This window comes from Oncorhynchus clarkii, chromosome 7 (genome assembly GCF_045791955.1).
Source record: "Oncorhynchus clarkii lewisi isolate Uvic-CL-2024 chromosome 7, UVic_Ocla_1.0, whole genome shotgun sequence".
NCBI lineage: Eukaryota > Metazoa > Chordata > Actinopteri > Salmoniformes > Salmonidae > Oncorhynchus > Oncorhynchus clarkii.
This window is the reverse complement of record NC_092153.1, coordinates 72,657,230-72,682,982: the sequence shown is the minus strand read 5'-3', so window position 1 is coordinate 72,682,982 and position 25,753 is coordinate 72,657,230. Positions and strand designations below refer to the sequence as shown.

Genomic DNA, 25,753 nt, shown 5'->3' with positions numbered 1-25,753 from the left:
TGTTATTTTCCATGTATTTATTAAAAAGGTCTGTAGCACTATATTGTACATTTACAATATAAATGTGTTGACACCAATATGCAAAAATGTGAAAGTATTACAACTCAAAGCTTTCCATGCAAAATATTTAAACATCCTATAAAATGTATAAATGCATAAAACTATAGGTGATAAGTGAGATATATCTATGAGAACGGCAATATGTTTCTTTGCAAAGATTTCGTAACAAGGCTTCTTTCTCATCAGGTTTTCTGGAGTGTAGGCTCAGGGTGGGTCCTCTATTTTCCGATGATGACGTTCCTGTAGCCCTTGACGTGACACAACTTATTGCTATCGAAGTCGACCACCAGTTTCCTTAGGCCCGAGTGGGTGGGCGTGAAGTAGATTTTGACCTTGGCATCCTGCCCAGGTTCCACCGTGGAGTTAAGTCTAAGAAGGGTAAATATTTAGAAGTTACTCTATCTACATTTACTGTAACACTATCACACTACATTCCCAGCATACATATTTAGACAGTTGATTATTTTTCATGAAAGTTTAGTTAAATAACTTGACTATCTATGGATGTCTTTAGCTACAGATGTAGGATCTTCATTTGATCACTCTTTTGTTTCTGAGCCTTGAAATGCAAACCTGTAGTGTATTTTAGTTTTAAAAAGGCTTATAAAGTGTGTAATGTCCATTTTGTAATTTCTGACTTGTTTTGCCCTAATGAAAAATGGATCAACCCCTACAAAAAATATCCATGAATTATAATCCACATAATAATTCACATTTCCTGTTGGTGCAGGATTATTTTCCCTCTGTAGTAAGCTGGCTCAAATTTAGATCCTAGTGTGATTGTAATGATTTTGCTGAGCTGACCAGCAAGGACTGTGTATGTATTGCATCAGCCATAGTTCTCTACATAGATATATGTCTGAACTAGAAAACTCTTTGGATTAAAGCATGTGCTAAATAACCATATTATAGTATAGGATATTTAATTATGTTTTAGAAGCTCGACAAACTCATTCAAAACTGTTTTTATGAACAAATCCATTCATATTCTCGTCTCGATTGTTTAACACCACATTGAGCCAAACATCTAGCAGTCACATGCCAACCAAACCCACAACTCATCACAATCATCTGTCACGCCCTGATCTGTTTCACCTATCCTTGCGATTGTCTCCACCCCCTCCAGGTGTTGCTTATTTTCCCTGGTGTATTTATCCCTGTGTTTCCTGTCTCTCTGTGCCAGTTTGTTCAAGTCAACCAGCGTGTTTTTCCCGTGCGCCTGCTTTTTCTATTATCTTTTTGCTAGTCCTCCTGGTTTTGACCCTGGCCTGTTTCTGGACTCTGTACCCACCTGCCTGACCATTCTGGCTGCCTTGACCTCGAGCCTGCCTACCACACTGTACCTCCTGAACTCTGAACTGGTTTTGATCTTTTGCCTGTCCACGACCATTCTCTTGCCTACCCTCTTGGATTATAATAAATATCAAAGACTCAAGCCATCTGCCTCCCGTGTGTGCCCTTATACCATCTGAATGCTTGGAAAACCAACTCTGACAAAACGATACTCTCACAGTCAAATTATTATTATAAATACTGAATAAATCCAGGCAAATGATCACGACCTGGTAAAACAGTCAGCTTCCGTTCAGCGAACTTCCTAGTCTTTGATGTGAAAGTGTTAATTTCCAAATCCAAAACATTTTTTGAGAAGATTCATAAAATTGTGGTCTTGGCAAAACTCTTGGATAGTTTAAGTGTGCTTGAATTGTACACAGCTGGGAATTCAGTATCCCACTTAACACTAGTAAGATTGCTTTTGACATGTAAGCACTATTGTGAGTCTGCTAGAAAACATACATTTCCTTTGTCATGAACACCTCCAACTCCACCAAGGCATGGACATGCACCACTTGGTGACTAAAACATGATTGATTATTTGTCTATGAATTATACATATTCTTTTAGACATCCCTGGCAAACATTACATGTAATTGTTGCTTTGATCCTCACTCATAGGTCCTATTTACACTCCTGTTGTTACTTTTAGCGGTCAATGCACTTGATCTGTAAACAGTCCCGTTTGGAAATAAACGTCACCCTGTCATGGTTCCCTCCTACCTCTCAGTGACGACCTGTCCTCCAGTGAGATTGGACCCCTCCACGGTGAAGCAGCAGTTCTGCAGCGGTACTGGGAGAGGGTTCTGCAGGGTGATCTCAGCCGCCAGCTTACGGTTCTCTTTGGGTTCCCCAAGGATCTATATATCAGGGAACATAAATTCTCTTAATGCTTTGACATATTGCATTTCATTGGCTAGGCGAACACGGAGAACGCTCCATCTCTGATAATCACACTCAAGCTTGCAATGCCAGCTGGAACGGTTCTTTCAAACAATTTATCAGATGTTGACACATGTTGACATAAGACAGTTGATAATTTTTTATGAAAGTTTAGATAAATATCTTGACTATCTATGGATGTCTTTAGCTACAGATGTAGGATTTTAATTTGATATCTCTGATAATCACACTCAAGCTTGCAATGCCAGCTTCTTCTTCTTTCACATTGTGAACTCTGTCCTGGCATGAGTACTTCCAAGCAACTTAGTTCTCTTGGAGCTGTGGTTAGCATCCTTGGCTTGGGACCAAATGCTTGAACGTTTTTGATTCCCTAGTCAGAGTACTCCACTGAGGTTGCTGCAATAAGTATACTTAATACTCATGTTAATCACTGTATTCTTGTGTTTTGTAAAGTGTTAAAGTAGTGAGAGCAGTGGGCATACCCTGACTTTGATCTCAGGGTTAACCAGTACGACGTTCCTCACAGCGAGGTAAGCCTCTTGGGTACCGTAGTCTAGGAGCAGAGCCGCCAGACGGATCAGGTTGTCCTCAGTGACATTCTCTGCATACTTGGAGTAGTTCATCCTAAGAGCAACCCTCTTTTCTGGAGCGAGACATAAAGCAGAGAAAGTGAGACACCATCCAATTCCTCAGGATGTTGACACGTTGACATAAGCAGATACATAGAACACTGGACAGCATGATTTCAATGCACACAGACACACATTCACGAATTAGCATTAGACATAAAACAACATGAAAAGATAACTCCATACACGGTCTTAAACTCTAAATGAGCTACAGTATATCCCTCTCACATATACAGTGCCTTTGGAAAATATTCAGACCCCTTGACTTTTTACACATTTTGTTACGTTACAACCTTATTCTCAAATGGATTAAATAAAACAATTTCCTTATCAATCTACACATAATGACGAAGCAAAAACAGGTTTTTAGAATTTTTTGCAAATGTTATTAAAAAAAAAATGTATTTACAAAAGTATTCAGACCTTTTGCAATGAGACTCGAAATTGAGCTCAGGTGCATCCTGTTTCCATTGATCATCTTTGAGATGTTTCCACAACTTGACTGGAGGCCACCAGTGGTAAATTCAATTGATTGGACATGATTTGGAAACGGCACATACCTGTCTATATGAGGTCCCACAGCTGACAGTGCATGTCAGAATGGCTGAAGAAATTGTCCGTAGAGCTCTGAGACAGGATTGTGTCGAGGCACAGATCTGGGGAAGGGTACCAAAACATTTCTGCAGCATTGAAGGTCCCCAAGAACACAGTGGCCTCCATCATTCTTAAATGGAAGAAGTTTGGAACCACCAAGACTCTTCCTAGAGCTGGCCCCCGACCAAACTGAGCAATTGGGGGAGAAGGGCCTTGGTCAGGGAGGTGACCAATAACCCGATGGTCACTCTGACTAGAGTTCTAGAGTTCCTCTGTGGAGATGGGAAAATCTTCCAGAAGGACAACCATCTCTGCAGCACTCCACCAATCAGGCCTTTATGGTAGAGTGGCCTGACGGACGTCACTCCTGAGTAAAAGGAGCATGACAGTGCGCTTGGAGTTTCCCAAAATGAATCTAAAGACTCTCAGACCATGAGAAACAAGATTCTCCGGTCTGATAAAACCAAGATTGAACACTTTGGCCTGAATGCCAAGCGTCACATCTGGAGGAAACCTGGCACCATCCTCACGGTGAAGCATGGTGGTGACAGCATCATGCTGTGTTTTTCAGCGGCAGGGCCTGGGAGACTAGTCAGGATAGAAGTAAAGATTAACGGAGCAAAGTATAGATATATCCTTCATGAAAACTTAATCCAGAGCGCTTTAGACCTCAGACTGGGGCAAAGGTTCACTTTCCAACAGGACAACAACCCTCAGCACACAGCCAAGACAATGCACGAGTGGCTTCGGGACAAGTCTCTGAATGTCCTTGAGTGGCCCAGCCAAATCCCGGACTTGAACCCGATCGAACATCTCTGGAGAGACCTGAAAATAGCTGTGCAGCAACGCTCCCCATCCAACCTGACAGAGTTTGAGTGGATCTGCAGAGAAGAATGGGAGAAACTCCCCAAATACAGGTGTGCCAAGCTTGTAGGGTCATACCCAAGAAGACTCTAAGCTGTAATCACTGCCAAAGGTGCTTCAGCAAAGTACTGAGTAAAGGGTCTGAATACTTGTGTAAATGTGATGTTTAAGTTTTTTAATTAGCCAACATTTCTAAAAACCTGTTTTTGCTTTGTCATTATGGGGTATTGTGTGTAGATTGATGAGGGGGAAAAACTATGTAATCAATTTTAGAATAAGGCTGTAAACTAACAAAATGTGGAAAAAGTCAAGGGGTCTGAATACTTTCCGAAGGCAGTGTATATATACACAAAACTTTCCATTATACAAAGCCAACTGACCTTCTCCAGGTGCCAACTGTACATTCAGCAGGTCTTTGAACCCACAGTTCTCTCCCAGAATACCGTTGTAGGACACAGCTCTGGAGCCGAACACCAGACGGCACTTCTTCTCATTGGGCGTGTTGTTTGTAATCACGGCAAACACGTCAAAGTCACAGCCCTTTCTCATCTCCGTGGAAACCTTGATGACGATAAGCAGGCCAGCATTGTCTTGCTGCTGCAGTAGTTTGTTCTGGTGGTTGGCTTTTGTAAAGGCCTCCCTTTCCTCGTCAGAACCTGGGGGCACAGAAAGCAAAAGTTATACATGCTTTCATATACTGTAAATGAACTCTGATACATTCTGACACATTTAGGGAAGAATAAGAACTTGTTTCCAACGTAGTCTTTAGTGAACTTCACCATATATTTCTTATTTTGAAGCTCCATACTTTATCTGATTGTACATATAATGAACAGACTACTTCAAATACTTAAGAAAGAATATGTGACTTTCCTATCTGCTCTCTTGGTGGCATATTGTGGTGTAATGTGACATTGGTGTGTCCTGGTGGCATGTTACAGTGGTGTCATAGTGAATCTCCCTACCCTCAGGGTACTTGTACAGGTGTGTGATGTCCTCTCTCCTATCACTGCCCACGCTCTTAGTGCTGATCTTCAGCCCCACATGGACGGAGCTGATGATCTTCTTCGTGCTGCCATCTTTGCGCTTCATAAAGGTGTGCACGTCAGCATTGACCTCCGCAAACACAAATGGGGCATCATATTTATCGGTGAGCTCGCCCTCCTTGATGGCTTTCAGTGGGATAGGGCCACAGCAGTAAACCCCTGAAAGAAGGACAATCTGTGAGCGAACTGAAAATGACATGTTTTTATGACATATCTGAAGCCATATCCTTATCACTTCTAGTAAAATCCAAGCAATTCAGGAGTTTTCTGGAATCAATACACATATGAATTGGGGTCATGCCATTTTATGGGCTATTCTGAAATTGTTGGGATTATTGTAGTTGGGGTTATTGTAGTTGGGGTTATTGTAGTTGGGGTTATTGTAGTTGAGATCATTGTAGTTGAGATTATTGTAATTGGGGTTATTGTAGTTGGGGTTATTGTAGTTGGGGTTATTGTCAATACCATCTAGGCCTCACCTTCACTCTTCTCCTGTGGTGTGGGGTCCATGACCTGCCAGCCGTCAAAACCTGGTTTGAGGTCAGGTCTAGTCATCCAGTTCTCGACCCAGCAGTGGTAGTTCCTACAAAGACATACAACCATAGTAACCCCTTAACCATTTCCAGACGGTCTGCTACAAGAGAAGGACATTTGCTCATATACCCAACCTCCGGAATGCCTTGACTATTTCCAGATTGTTGGCAAAAAGCATGAACAAATACATGGCTAGCTCTGTATTGAATTTGTCTGAGTGGAAATCCACCAATTTGATAGTCCTCCTGAGGTCTCACCATATCATGTCTCTGGACTTCTGAACAAGTTGTCCGTTCTCATCCACGTAGCGCTCTATCACCAGGTTACTGTTGGTGTCGTGGGCTGAATTGTAGTTGGTGACCAGTCGACAAGGAATGCCCAGGGCTCGTGATACTGAGAGGGCACATAAATCATGTACAGTTAGCCAATACTACTCATCAACTATTCTACTACAGGTCTAACATATGGCATTATAAATATTTTACAGTTAGGTCATTTAGCAGACAGTCTTATCCAGTGATGTACAGAAACAATTTGGGTAAAGTTGCTCAAGGGGACACCTAGTTGGCTTGGGGATCGAACCAGCAACCTTTTGGTTACTGGCCAAAGGCTCTTAACTGCTAGGCTACCTGCCCCCCGATTCATAGAATCAAAACAAATCAAACTTTATTTGCCACATGCGCCAAATACAACAAGTGTAGACTTTACTGTGAAATGCTTACTTACAAGCCCTTAGCCCTTAACCAACAGCGCAGTTCAAGAATAATCAAATATTTACCAAGTAGGCTAAAAGAATAAGAATAACGATGCTATATACAGGGGGCATCGGTACCGAGTCAGTGTGCAGGGGTACAGGCTAGTTGAGGTAATCTGTACATGTAGGTGGGGGCAAAGTGACTATGCATAGGTAACAAACAAACAGCGAGTAGCAGCAGTGTACAGGGGGGGGGGGGGATCAATGGAAATGATCCGATGCCGATTTTTATGAATTGTTCAACAGTCTTATGGCTTGGGGGTAGAAGCTGTTGAGGAGCCTTTTGGTCCTAGACTTGGCGGTCAGGTCCCACTTGCCGTGCAATAGCAGGGAAAATAGTCCATAACTTGGGTGACTGGAGTCTCTGGCAATTTTATGGACTTTCGCCTATTAATAGACACCACCTATTAATTTATATAGGTCCTGGATGGCAGGAAGCTTGGCCCCAATGTACTGGACCGTTCGCACTACCCTCTGTAGCGCCTTACGCTCAGATGCAGAGCAGTTGCCATACCAGGCGGTGATGCAACCGGTCAGGATGCTCTCAAGGGTGCAGCTTTAGAACCTTTTGAGTATCTCGGAGCCCAAGCCAAATCTTTTCAGTCTCCTGAGGGGGAAAAGGTTTTGTCATGCCCTCTTCACGACTGTCTTGGTATGTTTGGACATTGGTAGTTCATTGGTGATGTGGACACCAAGGAACTTGAAACTCTCGACCCGCTCCACTACAGCCTCGTCGATGTTAATGGGGGCCTGTACGGCCCGCCTTTTCCTGTAGGCCACGATCAGCTTCTTTGTCTTGCTCACACTGAGGGAGAGGTTGTTGTCCTGGCACCACACTGCCAGTTCGCTGACCTCCTCTCTATAGGCTGTCTCATCGTTGTTGGTGATCAGGCCTACCACTGTTGTGTCATCAGCAAACTTAATGATGGTTTTGGGAGTCGTGTTTGGCCACACAGTCGTGGGTGAACAGGGAATACAGGAGGGGACTAAGTACACACCTGAGGGGGCCAAGTGTTAAGGATCAGCGTGGCATACTCTTACCACCTGGGGGCGGCCCGTCAGGAAGTCCAGGATCCAGTTGCAGAGGGAGGTGTTTAGACCCAGAGCCCTTATCTTAGTGATGAATGTGTTACTAAAGGTGTCTTGTGCAATAGAAAAAGGGGACAGAATGTCTCTCACATAATATAACGGTACAGTGTGTAAAAAACTCAGTCTTAATGTCTATGCATTCATGTCTAACCTGAGCAGGCCACTGCTGCAAACACCCAGCATTGGCCAAAGCGCACAGGCTGACAGGCATTTGTGTCCCAGTTCCGGAGGATCTCCACACTACCCTTCCATGACAGAGGGCTCACCCCGCCGTCATAGTCATCAGTCCACCTGCCCAGCAAGACTCCCTTGTCGTCATTGCAGTTCACCTGAGGGACATGGACAACAATGGTCAGGCTCTTCATTTCACATTCAGCTTTGTTGTTATATTGAGACTTGCTATTTGCCATCTACTATATGTTCAAGTGTATATTTTATATTCTATTCTACTGTATGAACTGCAGTGTGTAATGCAGTGCATGACAGGATGTGAAACCGATTGATGTGATCTCACCATGGCACTGAGAACTCTGGACACATAGATTGGGTTTCTCCTCCCTGAAGCGTCTTTCCCAGGGTTACGCAGGCACTTCGGGTTCATATCCAGGATTCTCAGACAGGCATTCAGGATCCCATCCTCAAACTACATCACACACAGAAAACCACACAAGGTCAAATCAACCTGCTATTTATTTTCAAAAGGGAACTAAGCATGCAAAGGTGAGCAAAAGATCGAATAAAGATCAAAGGATTAGAAGTTTGCTTCTCGTCTTTGATTCTTTCCTGAAAATATCATGTGCAAATGTTTAGTAAAGCTGAACGCCAGTCATATGCATAAACAGTGTGCACGATATGCAACTATGACACACACCAAGTAGATAATGACCTGTATCAACAATTGAACCTTGGTCTCACCATCTCAGTAGGATTATCATGATCTGTCAATTACACACAGATTGAACCAATGGAAGCATCTTGATGTGGAAAGAAAATAGCCTCAATTGGATTTTACCAGTCAACAGTTCTGTAACGGATCTCTTCGTCATCTGACGACGAGTATGAAATATTGGACCAATGCGCAGCGTGGTAAGTGTCCATGTTAATTTATTAACTGAACACACAAAACAAAATAACGAAGTGAATGGAAGAAACAAAACAGTTCTGCAAGGTGACATACACTAAACAGAAAACAACCACCCACAAACAAGAGTGGGAAAACAGGCTACCTAAGTATGGTTCAATTGACAGCTGCCTTTGATTGGGAACCATACCAGGCCAAACACATAGAAATACCAAACATAGAACAAAAACATTGAATGCACACCCCAACTCACGCCCTGACCAACCTGAAATAGAAACATACAAAAGGAACTAAGGTCAGGACGTGACAGTACCCCCCCACCCCCTCCCCCAAAGGTGCGGACTCCGGCCGCAAAACCTAACCACATAGTGGAGGGTCTGGGTGGGCATCTGTCCGTGGGACGTGGACCCCACTCCACCATAGTCTTGGCCTACTTAAGTGGCGCCTTTGGAGGGGACTGCCGACCTCGGACTGGCGACCCTTACAGCGGGCCCCGAATAGACGGGAGATTCCGGCAGCACTGGACAGGCGGAAAACTCTGGCAGCGCCGGCGTGAAGGGCGACTCCGGCATCTCCTGTAGGCCAAGACTGAGGGGCGGCTCCGGCAGCTCCTGACTGACAGGCGGCTCCGACAGCTCCTGACTGACGGGCGGCTCCGGCAGGGCGGCTCCGGCAGCTCCTGACTGGAGGGAGACTGGAGGGAGACTCCGGCAGCGCTGGACTGGAGGGAGACTCCGGCAGCTCCTGACTGGAGGGAGACTCCGGCAGCTCCGGACAGGAGGGAGACTCCGGCAGCTCCGGACAGGAGGGAGACTCCGGCAGCTGCGGACAGGAGGGAGACTCCGGCAGTGCTGGACAGGAGGGAGACTCTGGCAGCGCTGGACAGGCGGGAGCACCTGGAGGGAGGAGACGGAGAGACATTCTGCTACCACAGGAGGCCTGGTGCGTGGAGGAGGCATCGGATGGACCGGACCGTGGAGGTGCACTGGAGGTCTCGAGCACCGAGCCAGCACAACCTGTCCTGGCTGGATACTCCCCGTAGCCCGGCAAGTGCGGCGTGGTTGAACAGACCGCACTGGGCTGTGCTGGCGAACTGGGGACACCGTGCGTAGGGCTGGTGTCATGTACCACGGGCCGAGTAGACGCACTGGAGACCAGATGCGCTGAGCCGGCTTCATTTCTTCTGGCTCGATGCCAACTCTAGCCCGGCCTATACGAGGCGCTGCGATGTAGCACACCGGGCTATGCCTGCGCACTGGGGACACCGTGCGCCTCACAGCATAGCACGGTGCCTTCCCGGTCCACCTCTCGCCACGGTAAGCACGGGGAGTTGGCTCAGGTCTCCTACCTGACTTAGCCACACTCCCCGTGTGCCCCCCATCGGACCAATACGTGGTAAGTTTTAGTCATATTTTTAATTAAAACTGAACACTACACAAAATGAAAACGAAACAATTCCGTGTGGAAAACACAGACACAGAAAATAATCACCCAAAAACAAGAGTGGGAAAACAGGCTACCTAAGTATGGTTCTCAATCAGAGACAATGATTGACAGCTGCCTCTGATTGGGAACCATACCAGACCAAACAAAAAAATACCAAATATAGAACAAAAACTTGTCAGGCCACTCATGCAAATAGGATCTTAATTTGAGCCGGTATCCTACAGCAGGAAAATAATCCTGCAGCAACAGGAAATGTGAATTATTATGTGGATTATAATTATTGGATATTTTTGTAGGGGTTGATCATTTCTTTCATAAGAATAAAATGGAAATTATAAACTTCAGAAGCCTTTTAAACCTCAAATACACTACAAGTTTTTAATGTTCTGCATTGCAGGAAAGTTCTCCTGTAACAAGGTGATCAATTAAGATCCTACATCTCTAAATATACAGTACTATGTGGCAGCATGATCTCACCTTTGAAAGTGCACAGTACAGTAGTTACAATGGAAAGCAGTTCAACATACATCTCTTGATGTCAGGGTAAGCGTAAGCCAAATTCAAAAGCCAAGCCTTTATCACTGCCACCGCCAAATTCTGGTTTGTCTCTCCTCAAGGAGGCTGTTTATACAACAATCAGAGCTGTGCTGTTGTTGGTACCTGGCCATAGTTCCAAGGTGTAGGGATGGGGTATTTCCAGCCGCCTCGGTAGATGATACCATCTTGAGCCAAGATGTACTCCCTCAGCTTCTCCTCACTGTCCATGTACACCGCATCACCTGTTGAGACATAAATAATACAGGGATAAAGTATCGTCCTCCATAGAAAAAGACAAGGTCTCAAAAGGCTGAATGGAATAAAGGGTGCCTCATTATCTGCTTGCAGTAGGCAACAGTATTTCAAAATGCATTGGGCTTATTAAATGACAACTTATTTTCAATATAACTGGCTATCGTTGTCTCTAATTGGGGCGGCAGGGTAGCCTAGTGGTTAGAGCGGTGGACAAGTTCAAACCCCTGAGCTGACAAGGTAAAAATCTGTTGTTCTGCCCCTGAACAGGCAGTTAACCCACTGTTCCTAGGCCGTCATTGAAAATAAGACTTTTCTGGCCTCAAGTGCGCAACTGACTTGCCTAGTCAAATAAAATAAAATAATAAAAAATTGGGGATCATATTTAAGTAGCATTTTTTCCACTTGTGTTTTATGGGATATTGTTTTGAGTTAGTGTATGTTACACCTCTTAGTTACAGTTCGTTGTTTGTTTCATTCTTTCTTTGTTGCTTTGTGCGTTTCTAATAAATTAGATGTGGAAACCATATCGCGCTGCAGCTTGGTCTGATAATTATTACGACGATCGTGACAGAATATCCCATCAAACCAGGACCAAGCAGCGTGCCCAAAGAGGAAAGGATTTCTGGACATGGGAAGAAGTGATGGGGAGATGCGAAACCCTTCCTTGGCGACAGACAGAAGGAGATGATGGAGGACAGCGATGATGACAGGGTTCGCGGCTACAGAAAGCCCAAGGAGCTGGCGGGGAGGCAATGGCGAAGTTGGGAGAGAGTGAGATGAGAGAGATGTTGTGCAAGTGTGTTCTGCTCAACATCAGACCAGAGGATCCGGTTAGCAGCCTGGTGCAACCTGTGCCGGTTCCACGCTTCTGGCCTCAAGTGCGCCTCTCCAGTCCGGTACGTCATGTGTCTCCTCCTCGCACTCTTCCTGAAGTGCGTGTCCCCACTCCGGTACGTCCTGTGCCTGCTCCTCGCACTCTCCCTGAAGTGCGTGTCCCCAGTCCGGTACATCCTGTGCCTGCTCCTCGCACTCTCCCTCAAGTGCGCCTTCCCAGTCAGGTACGTCCTGTGCCTGCTCCTCGCACTCGCCCTGAGGTGCGTGTCACCAGTCCGGTGCCACCTGTGCCGGCCACACGCAATCAGGCCTCCAGTGTGATTCCCCAGTTCAGAGCTTCAGGCGACGGTCCCCAGTCCAGAGCTTCAGGTGACGGTCCCCAGTCCAGAGCTCCCATTTGTTTCAGGTTTTATGGGATATTGTTTTGAGTTAGTTACGGTTAGTTGTTTCGTTTTTTCTTTGTTGTTTTTCTACCACAGTACAACAAATTCATAACATTCTAATACGAATTGGATTTGTAACATATAATACGAATTGCCAAAAAATAAAACGTATTGTTTTTTCAGGATGTTACATATCATACGGAGTGGATGTAGTAAGCAATTGGATGAATTAGTACACAAAAAATGGGGACCACTTTTGGCTCGTGAGCACCACTTTCAAATCTACTGGCTGAAATGATACAAAAGTTTGAGAGTACTCTTTAATGAGACTATCTGCTGTCTATTTACTTTGATGTCTAAGGTAACAAAATGTCTAAGGTAAGATGTATTGTAGATACAGCACATGACAGGGCTAAACATTTAGAGATACTGGAAAATACTTATCTACCCCATTCTCCATTGCATGATCATCATATTCTTTCCAAAACTACCATCCATCCATGCCATCCTGTTCTCCCAACTATGGGATCCTTCCTGTAAGCCTGCATCCCTCCATTGGTTATGCTGTCTTTGTAACAGAGACATCTAAAGCGCCTATCAGAGTCCAAAACATGTACGCCTACATGTTCTAAAATATTGGACTTTTGGCTCTCCTACTTTTCGAATTCTCAGCACGGCTCAAGCTATTTTTCCAACTGTCAACACATTCCGCATAGCTATGTCTTGTCTCTGCATCTGTGAATTACTCTTAAGGCATTCCACTCAACTATGCATAGCCCCTACTATACTCGCAGACAGAATGATGTATGGAATGTTTACCTACCGGTGCACCAGGGGTTATAGAGCAGCACAAAGTCCACACTGCCCCCCTGACCCAGAGTCAGGCGCCAGCGTCCGATGGGCGCGTCCGGGGGGGAACAGATGGACAGGGACACCATGTTCCCGGGGGGACTGGTGATGGCGGCGCTCCAGCGGGAGGTATCGATTTGGTCTGTCAGCCCAAAGGAGGCCTGTGTACCATACTGCTCAGAGGGCTGGGGACCTAGTAGAGGACATGAAGAAGAGAAAGGGTTAAAAATGGAACACTTGACTAGGGATGATGTAAAGCACTTCAATGCCAAAACACTAGAGCTTACCTACTTATTTTACCATTGGAGGGAACGTAATATTGGCCATAGCTATTCTGTCATTCTTTGTCATGAGATGTGTCAATGGATCTCAATAGTCTAAAGTGGGGTTTTAAATAGGCCTTGACAAAAGTCACGACCTCGACAGAAGTTGCTGTCCTTTATAAGAATTACGTTCTTTACTGTATTATGAAAAATATGAAGCACACAGATGCTTTCAGGTCACACATGAAACATTTTCATAATCCAGACTGTACAATTGACATACTATTCCCAAACCCTTCAGCGAGAACATTGGAAAATGGTGGACAATTCCACAGGGATCAAAGACGATGGAAACTCAGCCTCCTTCAAGTGACCTCCGTTAAAATAAACTGCCTGAACTGAAATTCCATTGTGTTCAGACTGGGCATAAGGCCAAATAATCACCCCTTTTAACCCCTTTGCTTTCTGCAGCATGCTGAAACAACTTAGATTCCTTCCTTGGCTGTTCTGTGTATTAAAGTTTATATTACAGCCCATGAAAAAATAGTTTAACTTTCACTGTGATAGCCTTATCTTTGATAGGACACATGCTTTCCTGTGGAGTGATCCTCTTCCTGTTCTCAAACTGGTGGATACTGTAGAAACGGCTGTGGTCTGTACAATGGCCACTCCACCCCTCTTATGACTGTTACTTACATCTGACACATTCATCTTGATTAAAACATCTGATCATTTCAGTGTTTTCCCCTAGATATTTCCAAAGGCGGGACAGAGAGTGTCCCCAACACAACATCTATGGTTCCTGACAACAGAACCAAAGCCCAAAGCCTGGGCAGGGTGAGTAATGGTAAAGGAGACAGGGTAGAGTGTCAGCTAACTATTGGTCCTCCAGTATACCCCTAAGAGTCAATAGCGTTATCACTGAAAATTTGAACATGCTTAAACGGTTTCCCTTTCCTTGAAACAACATTCGACCTCACCATTAGCTTTTCCTTTTCTTACTTCTTACTCCTTTTCTTACTCACAATGACCATTGGGGAAAATAAACACGTTCCCAATGCCAATAGAAACACTCAAGTAGGCGTTGCCATAATACCTACCCCAAATACAAGTGTGCCAACCTTGTAGCGTCATACCCAAGAAGATTTGAGTCTGTAATCGCTGCTAAAGGTGCTTCAACAAAGTACTGAATAAATGGTCTGAATACTTATGTAAATGTAATATTTCATTTATATATATATATACAGTGCCTTGCGAAAGTATTCGGCCCCCTTGAACTTTGCGACCTTTTGCCACATTTCAGGCTTCAAACATAAAGATATAAAACTGTATTTTTTTTGTGAAGAATCAACAACAAGAGGGACACAATCATGAAGTGGGACGACATTTATTGGATATTTCAAACTTTTTTAACAAATCAAAAACTGAAAAATTGGGCGTGCAAAATTATTCAGCCCCCTTAAGTTAATACTTTGTAGCGCCACCTTTTGCTGCGATTACAGCTGTAAGTCGCTTGGGGTATGTCTCTATCAGTTTTGCACATCGAGAGACTGACATTTTTTCCCATTCCTCCTTGCAAAACAGCTCGAGCTCAGTGAGGTTGGATGGAGAGCATTTGTGAACAGCAGTTTTCAGTTCTTTCCACAGATTCTCGATTGGATTCAGGTCTGGACTTTGACTTGGCCATTCTAACACCTGGATATGTTTATTTTTGAACCATTCCATTGTAGATTTTGCTTTATGTTTTGGATCAATGTCTTGTTGGAAGACAAATCTCCGTCCCAGTCTCAGGTCTTTTGCAGACTCCATCAGGTTTTCTTCCAGAATGGTCCTGTATTTGGCTCCATCCATCTTCCCATCAATTTTAACCATCTTCCCTGTCCCTGCTGAAGAAAAGCAGGCCAAAACCATGATGCTGCCACCACCATGTTTGACAGTGGGGATGGTGTGTTCAGGGTGATGAGCTGTGTTGCTTTTACGCCAAACATAACGTTTTTCATTGTTGCCAAAAAGTTCAATTTTGGTTTCATCTGACCAGAGCACCTTCTTCCACATATTTGGTGTGTCTCCCAGGTGGCTTGTGGCAAACTTTAAACAACACTTTTTATGGATATCTTTAAGAAATGGCTTTCTTCTTGCCACTCTTCCATAAAGGCCAGATTTGTGCAATATACGACTGATTGTTGTCCTATGGACAGAGTCTCCCACCTCAGCTGTAGATCTCTGCAGTTCATCCAGAGTGATCATGGGCCTCTTGGCTGCATCTCTGATCAGTCTTCTCCTTGTATGAGCTGAAAGTTTAGAGGGATGGCCAGGTCTTGGTAGATTTGCAGTGGTCTGATACTCCTTCCATTTCAATATTATCGCTTGCACAGTGCTCCTTGGGATGTTTAAAGCTTGGGAAATCTTTTTGTATCCAAATCCGGCTTTAAACTTCTTCACAACAGTATCTCGGACCTGCCTGGTGTGTTCCTTGTTCTTCATGATGCTCTCTGCGCTTTTGACGGACCTCTGAGACTATCACAGTGCAGGTGCATTTATACAGAGACTTGATTACACACAGGTGGATTGTATTTATCATCATTAGTCATTTAGGTCAACATTGGATCATTCAGAGATCCTCACTGAACTTCTGGAGAGAGTTTGCTGCACTGAAAGTAAAGGGGCTGAATAATTTTGCACGCCCAATTTTTCAGTTTTTGATTTGTTAAAAAAGTTTGAAATATCCAATAAATGTCGTTCCACTTCATGATTGTGTCCCACTTGTTGTTGATTCTTCACAAAAAAAATACAGTTTTATATCTTTATGTTTGAAGCCTGAAATGTGGCAAAAGGTTGCAAAGTTCAAGGGGGCCGAATACTTTCGCAAGGCACTGTATAAATTGGCCCAATTGAAATAAAAATAAAAACTGTTTTTGCTTTGTCATTATGGGGTATTGTGTTTAGAATGACAATGTAATACATTTTAGAAAAAGGATGTAATATAACAAAATGTGGAAAAGGGGAAGGGGTCCTTTCCGAATGCACTGCATGTACATATAGGTAGGGGTAAAGTGCCTAGACATCAGGATTTTTAATAAACCGCAGCAGCAGCGTATGTCAGTGGTTCCCAACCCTGGTCCTCCAGTATACCCCAACAGTACACATTTTTGTTGTAACCCTGGACAAGCACACTTGATTAAACTTGCCAACTAATCATCAAGCCCTCGATGAGTTGAATGAGGTGTGTTTGGGCTGTTGGAGAACCGGAGGTAGGAAACACTGGCGTATGTGATGAGTCAAAATAGTCAGTGCAAAAAGTGCCAATACAGATATTCCATGTAACTATTTTGCAGTCTTATTGCTTGGGGGTAAAAGCTGTTCGGGGTCTTGTTAGTTCCAGGCTTGGTGCATCGGTACTGCTTGCTGTGCGGTAGCAGAGACAACAGTCTATAACTTGGGTGTCTGGAGTCTTTGACAATTTTCATGGCCTTCCTCTGACACCGTCTGGTATAGAGGTCCTGGATGGCAGGGAGCTCAGCCCCAGTGATGTAATGGGCCGTACACACTACCCTGTGTATCGCCTTGTGGTTGGATGCCAAGCAGTTGCCATACCGAGCATTGATGCAGCCAGTCAAGATGCTCTCAATGGTGCAGTTGTAGAACTTTGAGGATCTGAGGGCCCATGCCAAATCTTTTCAGCCTTCTGAGGAGGAAGAGGCATTGTCGTGCCTTCTTTATGCCTGTGTTGGTGTGTTTGGTCCATGTTAATTACTTAGTGATGTGGACACAGAGGAACTTGAAGGTCTTGACCTGCTCCACTACACCCCTGAGGGGCCCCCGTGTTCAGGGTTAGCGTGGTGGATGTGTTGTTGCCTATCCTCACCACCTCGAGGCAGCCCGTCAGTAAGTCCAGAATCCAGTTGCAGTGGGAGGTGTTCAGCTTAGTGATGCGCTTGGAGGGCATTATGGTGTTGAGCACTGAGCTGTAGTCGAGGAACAGCATTCTCACATAGGTGTTCCTCTTGTCCGGGTGGGAGAGGACAGTGTGGGGTGCAATAGAGATTGCGTCATCTATGGATCTGTTGGGACGGTATACGAATTGGAGTGGGTCCAGGGTGTCTGGGATGATGGTGTTGATGTGAGCCATGATCAGCCTTTCAAAGCATTTCATGGTTACAGATGTGAGTGCTACGGTGCGATAGTCATTTAGACAGGTTACATTGCCGTCCTTGGGCACAGGGACTATGGTGGTCTGCTTGAAACATGAAGGTATTACAGACTGGGTCTCTGGTCAAAATCTAAACAGGTAAGCCAGTTCCAAAATCGACTTATTGGATAGCTCTAGTGAATACATGTGGATGTTTCCTATTACAGGAATGCTTGTAGAAGCCAAAAATGTACAGGTCGTGAAAAAAGGCCTTAGACTTTAAGGGGTTAAAACAATAGCAAAATATAGCATAGAGTATGTTGTTATAGTGTTACACACTATGCAGCAGCACATGCATGAGGTATTTTCAAACTTGCAGGGAAGTTAAGATTTAGACTTGAGATTTATCGGTTACAGCCCAATAGACTGTCTTCATTCAATCAAGGAAGAATTGAACGAAGTATTCACTGGAGCTCATGGCAAAGATTTTGGAACTGGGTTTCTGTTTAGATTTTGAGTACAGAGTGGAAAGCACTATTTTACTGGGTCGTGTCTGTTAGGAAATGTTAAAAGTACCACGGCAACGCCTAATTGTGTGTTTCTATTGGCACAGGGAACTTGTTTATTTTCTCAAGTGATAGGGAGATAGCGATACAAAAAGCTAATGTTGAGGTCTAATGTTGTTTAGAGGATAGTGAAACTGTTTGATCCTGCTCCAATTATCAGTGAGAAGACTATTGACTCTTACAGAACAGTTAGCTAGCTGACACTCTACCCTGCCTCGTTTACCATTACTCACCCTGCCCAGGCTTCAGTTTCTGTTGTCAGGAACCATAGATGTTTATTTTGGGACCCTTTTTGTCATGCTTTTGGAAATATCTTGGGGAAACACTGAAATGATCTTATGTTTTAATAAAGATTAACCTTTAGGATTTAATAAAAATTCAACAACATTTATCTAGTGCTTTTCACATGGAATTGATTAGTCGACAACCCAGGGATAACACAGTACCTGTCTCTACGGTGAGGTCGAGGGCGCTGCCTCCAGGCTGGTAGACGCCCGAGCGGAGGTGCAGGTTGATGGTGAACGACTGGCCCCTTCTCACGATGAGGCGCTCCACCCCGTTGAGCTCTGTGCGGTGGTCTGTGTTGTTGAACTCACACTCCAGGTCCCATCGGGCAATGTCCAGTGCTGGGAGATGGATGAGAGAGAGAGAAAGGAAACAGTGAGTAGAATTACCTCAGAATTGACTATCTACCCAGCCAGTTACAAGGGAATACAATCCTGCTCCACAGTTCCTCTGTTTGCTCTTTGGGGGTGTCAGTCCAGTCTTCAGTATAATAAGGCTTTACACTTTCTGACAAATGTGTTCGTCAAAAGTGCTATACAAATATTATTTTATCGATTGATTGTCTTCTCTTTCATGGTGCCTCAGTGGTGGACCAAACTCCCCCATTGCTTTTAAGACAATTGTGTCTATACCTGTTTTTAGATAGACTGATGACCTTCCTCTTCAAACTGTCTCCCCAACTCTCAACGCTGGTTCCTTCCAAGTAGACCACCCCTTCCTCTCACCGCCAATGGCACTACTACTCTGGAAATGTCTATAAAAGTTGCTTTACATTGTATTGTTGCGCTTAATTCTATTTTTAGCACTACAATGAAGTGTTCTACTGACCTCTGGAGAGTTGCTTGTTTTTATGCTAGCTGTCCAGCTCTTTGACTACGTGTTTTTACAGAAAGAGCGTCTTCTAAATGTCTGTTAACACTAGAACCACTGGGCCTCAAGCTAACGAGCAGTCATTCTGACTCCAACATTCTAACAGTGTAATTGAGAACATTTCAGATATGCTATTGCAAAAACAATAATTTGGTTGTGTTTATGAAGGTCGTAGGTAACATTGGAATATATTTTTTTTTAATTAGAACACCATAGCATTTCCATTAGTTTATTTTACTATAGGATATACTGTATGTAAAAACATAAACACACAAAAAACACAACATTTGTCACGAGTCCGACCGAAGTTGGCTCCCGTTCCCGTTCGGGTGGCGCTCGGCGGTCGTCGTCGCCGGCCTACTAGCTGCCACGGATTTCTTTCCTCCCCCTTCTTATGTGTTTATTGGTATCACCTGTTTTAGTTTGTTGTAATTAGTTGGGCTTTATTAGTCAGCCGGCCCACCTGTTTCCTCAACATTAGCTTTTTGTATCGCTATCTCCCTATCACTGGAGAAAATAAGCATATATGTTGGAACACGGCAACAGTTTATTTTTATAACAACAAAATAAATAAAATACCCCAACCACAAAGACGCATGGTCAGCAAGACGTGCGGTCAAATTATGAAAACATCAGTAAAGCCTAAACATCATTATAAGTGCCAAGTGTCAAGGACGGAGGGGACGTGACTTTACCTTTTTCTTATACATGAGCTGTCAAAATGACTGCTTGAGCGGTTTTAGTTTGAAAGAAAATGTACATAAGCTATGGTATACTTAATCATATTAATAAGTCTATAGCCTATAGAATAAAACGTATGCATGGCTAAATCATTAAGGGTGTCGAATTAACTTGTGGTACATAGGCCTTAGACAAATGGTTAAAGGACTGCTGCAAATTGTTTCCAGACCTTCTGCCATCTTATCTCTGGCAGCAGGCATGAATCCAAGAACATTCATTGTTATTTAAACTTACCGTAAGAGTTCACTTCCTGTTGTTGAGTGGAAAGAGAAAAAATCTTACCTGTTGTGTAACAGAAACACTTGTATTGCCGTAAAAATCATAGGAATCCTTCAGACAGGAAATGCTGCTTAGCAAATAACTATCTTGGGAACTATATTTACTCAAGTACCACTAGTGGGTAAATACTACACCAACCCATTGAGACACAGACTTGAACTCTTTCATTGATTCATTTAAAAAAAAGGGAAGTATTTCACAAGAGAGAAAACAAGAAAACATGAATGAGCAGTGAATGTGCAAGCAAATACTGTACACCTCCTTGTCCCCAGGGCTCGGTGTGTGAATAAGATCCCACCCTCTGATTTCCTATTTACAGTCATCTGGCTTCTTTAGGACACGACTGGTTGTTGTTAAAAGTAGCACTCTAACATTATTCAAGAAGTAGTACACCATCTTGTTTCACCAATCACTTTAGAACTGCATTGTCAACACTAACTTATTCCAATTTCTTATAGGACAAAATGACATATATTTCAGAAAGAATTTAATAACATCAAACGGCTTATATGTAATTATGTTACCTCTGATTGCCATATTACGCAATCAAAGGAATATTGCTCAAGCTTTAAAAGGTTGCTTGCCCTAGGGTGCTTATATACCCTATTTCCAGTGTACTACTTCTTGAATAATGTTAGAGTGCTACTTTGAACTACATTCAGGGTTGGGGAGTACCTGATTACATGTAATCACTTACATGCAAACAAATCAGTTACTATAACAACAAAAATCTGATTACATATACTTTTTAAAAACTAGATTTTTATTTAATGGATTACTTTAATTTCATAATGTGTTTGCGAGAGAAAAATGTTTGCGAGAGAAAAACATACATTATGCCACAGTTCTGTTTTCTCAATGACATTCCAATCAGAATTGAAAAAAAGGTGTTTAAATTTGTTCCATCTGAGTGAGTCTGACCACAAGTCAGAGACCTCTATGATGACACACCAAAATATTCTTTATTGTCTTCTTCTAATGCCTCTTAAGGGAAAAGTAAATGGAAAGTACATGAAAGTAATCAGATTATGTTACTGAGCTTGGGTAATCCAAAAGTTACATTACTGATTATAATTTAACAGGTAACTAGTAACTGTAACATATTACATTTAAAAAGTAACCTACCCAACCCTGACTACATGTATCACAAATCCATTTCTGTAGGAACATCTGGATAGTGTATCTTCTACATTTGACCAACCATGTGTTTTACACCTTGTAGTTGAAGAAAAGTGGTATTTCAAAGGAGACAAACTTAAGTCTCCAGTCCAGCTCTTTCATCCTAAAGAGAAATTAAGTTGTCAATAAGCCTATTTTCCTCAGTCATAAAGCATCTGGGAACTTGTGCTTTTCCACAGCTAGAGGCAACAGGACTACAAACCTAGAATCTGGAGACCATTAGGCAGATTGATAGCAGATAAACAACTAAAATGTTGTTTTCGACAACACAGTCCAAACAACGCAGGCTCAATCAATGTAATGGTAAAGTGTAGTTATTGCTGCGTTTCATTCTTGAACTACACAGTTGGTATCAAATAAAATGCATTTTTATTAGACACTCTCGCATTGCGGAATGAAAGCTGATGTAAGATAATGTGCAGTCTGAATTTAAACGGAACGGTTTCTGTAATTAAGGTGTAGTTATTGTTGTTTTTCTTTGTTCTATTGCACTGGGAAGACAGCAATGTATTACAGTCTGTCACAAACATGAATAGTGCAAAAATAAATTTACGGACAGAGAGCAAAGTGAGCTATGTGTGTAGAGGGGGTGTCTTCCATTGAGCAGGCTACTACCATGAGGTCACCATCTCCACCATGCCATCACTCTAGACTTACACTCCCCTGTTTTGCTTCCAGTTTACTAAACTTGAACAACACCACATCAAGTGTCCTGTTATAGGCCAAGCAGAATTACTGGGCCAGAATAAACCCAATAAGGTTGGGGCAATGAAAGATCCTAGTCAGGAAAAAATGCACAGAAGCAGGTACAGTAAAAAAAATAGATACGTTCTCTCAGCTATTAACAGCAACCTATCCAGCCTAGTCACGAATGAAGCGGTAAGAGCTCTCTCTCTCTCTCAATTCAATTCAATTTAAGGGGCTTTATTGGCATGGGAAACACATGTTTACATTGCCAAAGCAAGTGAAATAGATAATAAACAAAACAAAAATAAACATCTCTTTCTCTGTCTGTATGTGTGTGCGTGCTTCTCAGCGTTGTCTGTATGTGTCTGCGTGCTTGTGTCTGCGTGCTTGTGTGTGTGTGTGTGTGTGTGTGTGTGTGCGTGTGTGTGTGTGTGTGTGTGTGTGTGTGTGTGCAAGGTGTAAAAGGTTTGAAAGGGTTCATAGGGGCTTCGCAAAATCATTCCAAGGACAAATTAAGTTAGCCACAGTTTCTGGTTGCAGTTACAGCTGCTGTCTGCTATTAAAAGCCCAAAGTTCCCTTAGCAACACTTAACTCCCTCTGAAACACATTCCTCAGATGCATTAAAGATGCATACGACTAGGCTAAAGCTTATGGTTAGCTGACAAGCTGGGAGACAACACTTGTGTCATCAGTGAGCCAGAAAAATGAGCCAGAAAAATAAAAGGCTGCCTTTATATATATAGAAATTACATTTGGTTCTGTTAAGACATGTGGCCTATAGACAGCGTGTTAAGTTAAGCTGTCATTTAGTGGTTATGGTTTCAGCATTGGCAATGTGAAAAGAAGTTCTCACCCCATCCAGCTTTTAGATGTTGGATGACAGTTTTGGTTGGTGCAGTTGTCAGAATGCTGTTCATTGACTACAGCTCAGCGTTCAACACCATTGTCCCCTCTAAGCTTTTCACCAAGCTGAGAACCCTGGGACTGAACACCTCCCTCTGTACCTGGATCATGGACTTCCTTAAGGTCGACCCCAGGTGGTGAGGGTAGGCAACATCACCTCCGCCACACTGACCCTCAACATGGGGGCCCTACAGGGGTGTGTGCTTAGTCTCGTCTTGTGCTCCCTGTTCACCCACGACTACGTAGCCACGCATGACTCAAACACTATCATCAAGTTTGCTGACGACAAGACGGTGGTAGGCTTGATCACCGGCGACGATGAGACAGCCTATAGGGAAGAGGTCCGTGACCTGGCAGTGTGGTGCCGGAACAACAACCTCTCTTTCAACGTCAGTAAGACCAAGGAACTGATTGCCCCCATCCACATCGACAGGGATGCAGTGGAGCTTCAAGTTCCTCTGTGTCCAAATCACTAAAGACTTAAAATGGTTCACACATACACACAGTTGTGAAGAAAGTGCGACAGCACCTCTGCCCTCTCAAAAGGTTAAAAAGGTTTGGCTTGGGCCAAATGATCTGTTCCAACGTCTAGTGGAAAGCCTTCACAGAAGATTGGAGATTATTACAGCAGCAAAAGAGGGGGGGGGGGCAACTCCATATGAATGCCCACGACTTTGGAATGAAATGTTTGACGAGCTGGTGTCCACATACTTTTGGCTATGTAGTATATTTATTTTTGTATTATTTCTTTGAGGGATAAAATAAAACTCAATATACCTTAAAATAACTAAAACCAAATTGAAACTGTGTAGAAAGAATCATGGGTCTACATTCATACAGTTTCTTGCCTGTGTCCAGCTCGCTGATAATCACCTCAATGAAAGCTAGACAGCCAGGGAGAAAACAATTTTTCAAAAATAATGGAAAATTACAATTTGGGGTAAATTTTGATGGCGAGGAAATATATTTTAAAAATTGTGCACATGTGGCCCTCAGGCAAATTGTGATTGACACCGCTGCATAAGGTCTTCAATGGCAACCTAACCTAATGTAGCAGGCGTAAAAGAAACCAGCTACCGGTAAGTTATTTGCCATCATTTGTCCATAGCAGGGTGTCCCAAACAGAGTCAAAAACCAAAAGGTTCACCCAGGGTGTCCCGAGGACCATTTTGGAAAACCCTGGTCCATAGTGAAGGGATGGATCAGGTTTTACTTTGCTCTTCAGTTTTGAGATTTTTTTTCTAAACAAATCAATTGTTCACCAGCCTTTTAAGGTAATATTGAAATCCTCTAAATGCTTCAAATATTTAGATACATATTCTGGCATATTGCTCAGTCCTGCAAGGAAGTATTTATTTTAGGAAGCAATAACATAACATGATAAGCTATTTTAAATGATCTGCCACTGTCTACTTTGTAGACCATGATGCAAGTTTATCGTTGATATTGAAAAAAAAATGCAATAGTTGTTATACTGCTGATGAAACTCAAAAATGTAATTCACAGTCATGTTCAAATGTTCAATAATGCTATGCACGTACTAGAGAGAAGATTTACAGAGATACAACACATTCAATAAAACATTGCAAAAAAACTATTTCAAACAGTTATTAAATTCTTACCGTGAGCCATTATCGCGTTGACGTACTGCTAGGTAATAGTCTGTATTAGGCTGTTGAAAGTATTCTCTACTCTGCGCAGCTACTCTGACTGTGAACGAAAGTCATATTTGTAGTGGTCATGCGCGTCACCAAAATCCATTGGAAGTCGACTCCTTTCACAATTTTGCGCAAGCTGACGATATAATGCATAACGTGCGCTGGGAAGTCATCTGGGCGTGTTGGTTTTCTTCCGTCGAACGCCCACGTGCGCGTGCTCACATGCATGAGCAAGCACGCACGCACTCACACAGAAAAATCCACATTCACTCTATTGACCTTGTAGCGACCTCGTAATATACAATAGTTGCACAATTTCCTGCATACATATGTGTGACAATAGGGAATGGGGAAGACATTTTCATTTAGTCATCATGTTAGGAATAAAATGTACATCAATGTCAAAATACAATTTACTTATAGGAAATATACTGAACAAAATTATAAACTCAATACAATTTACTTATAGGAAATATACTGAACAAAATTCTAAACTCAACATGCAACAATTTCAACAATTTTTCTGAGTTCCAGTTCATATAAGGAAATCAGTCAATGGAAATACATTAATTAGGCCCTAATCTATGGATTTCACATGACAGGGCAGGGGTGCAGCCATGGCTGGGCGTGGAAGGGCATAGGCCCACTCACTTGGGAGCCAGGCCCAGCCAATCAGAATAAGTTTTTCCCCACAAAAATACTTATTAGAGACAGAAATACTCCTCCGTTTCATCAGTTGTCCGGGTGGCTAAACTCAGATGATCCCACAGGTGAGAAGCCGTATGTGGATGTCCAGGGCTGGCGAGGTTACACGTAGTATGCGGTTGTGATGCTGGTTGGACGTACTGTCAAATTCTCTAAAACGACTTTGGAGGTAGAGAAATTAACATTCAATTCTCTGGCAAGAGCTCTGGTGGACATTAATGCAGTCAGCATACCAATTGTGTGCTCTTTCAAAATGTAGACATCTTTGGCACTGTGTGACAAAACTGCACATTT

The 25,753-nt window shown here is 43.2% G+C and overlaps 1 protein-coding gene across 1 annotated transcript; it reads right to left on the bottom strand.

Moving 5' to 3' along the window:
* Positions 1–25,027, bottom strand: LOC139413809 (protein-glutamine gamma-glutamyltransferase 2-like). Its single transcript, XM_071161585.1, has 13 exons — positions 24,719–25,027; positions 18,598–18,777; positions 13,168–13,386; positions 10,996–11,114; positions 8,323–8,451; positions 7,960–8,137; positions 6,223–6,358; positions 5,911–6,014; positions 5,351–5,590; positions 4,766–5,041; positions 2,781–2,941; positions 2,119–2,255; positions 1–429 (listed from the first exon to the last, which is right to left on the bottom strand). The coding sequence occupies exons 1-13, from the start codon at positions 24,726–24,728 to the stop codon at positions 279–281; spliced, it is 2,040 nt and encodes a 679-aa protein (XP_071017686.1). The 5' UTR covers positions 24,729–25,027; the 3' UTR covers positions 1–278.
* Between the last annotated feature and the right edge of the window lie 726 nt (positions 25,028–25,753).

Bases quoted from the DNA above. Each gene is read 5' to 3' on its own strand.
- LOC139413809 (XM_071161585.1), bottom strand. The intron at 6,015-6,222 runs GTGAGACCTCAG...ATGTCTTTGTAG, and splicing joins AAGTCCAGAGACATGATATG to GAACTACCACTGCTGGGTCG. The intron at 5,042-5,350 runs GTAGGGAGATTC...CTGTGCCCCCAG, and splicing joins CCTGTACAAGTACCCTGAGG to GTTCTGACGAGGAAAGGGAG.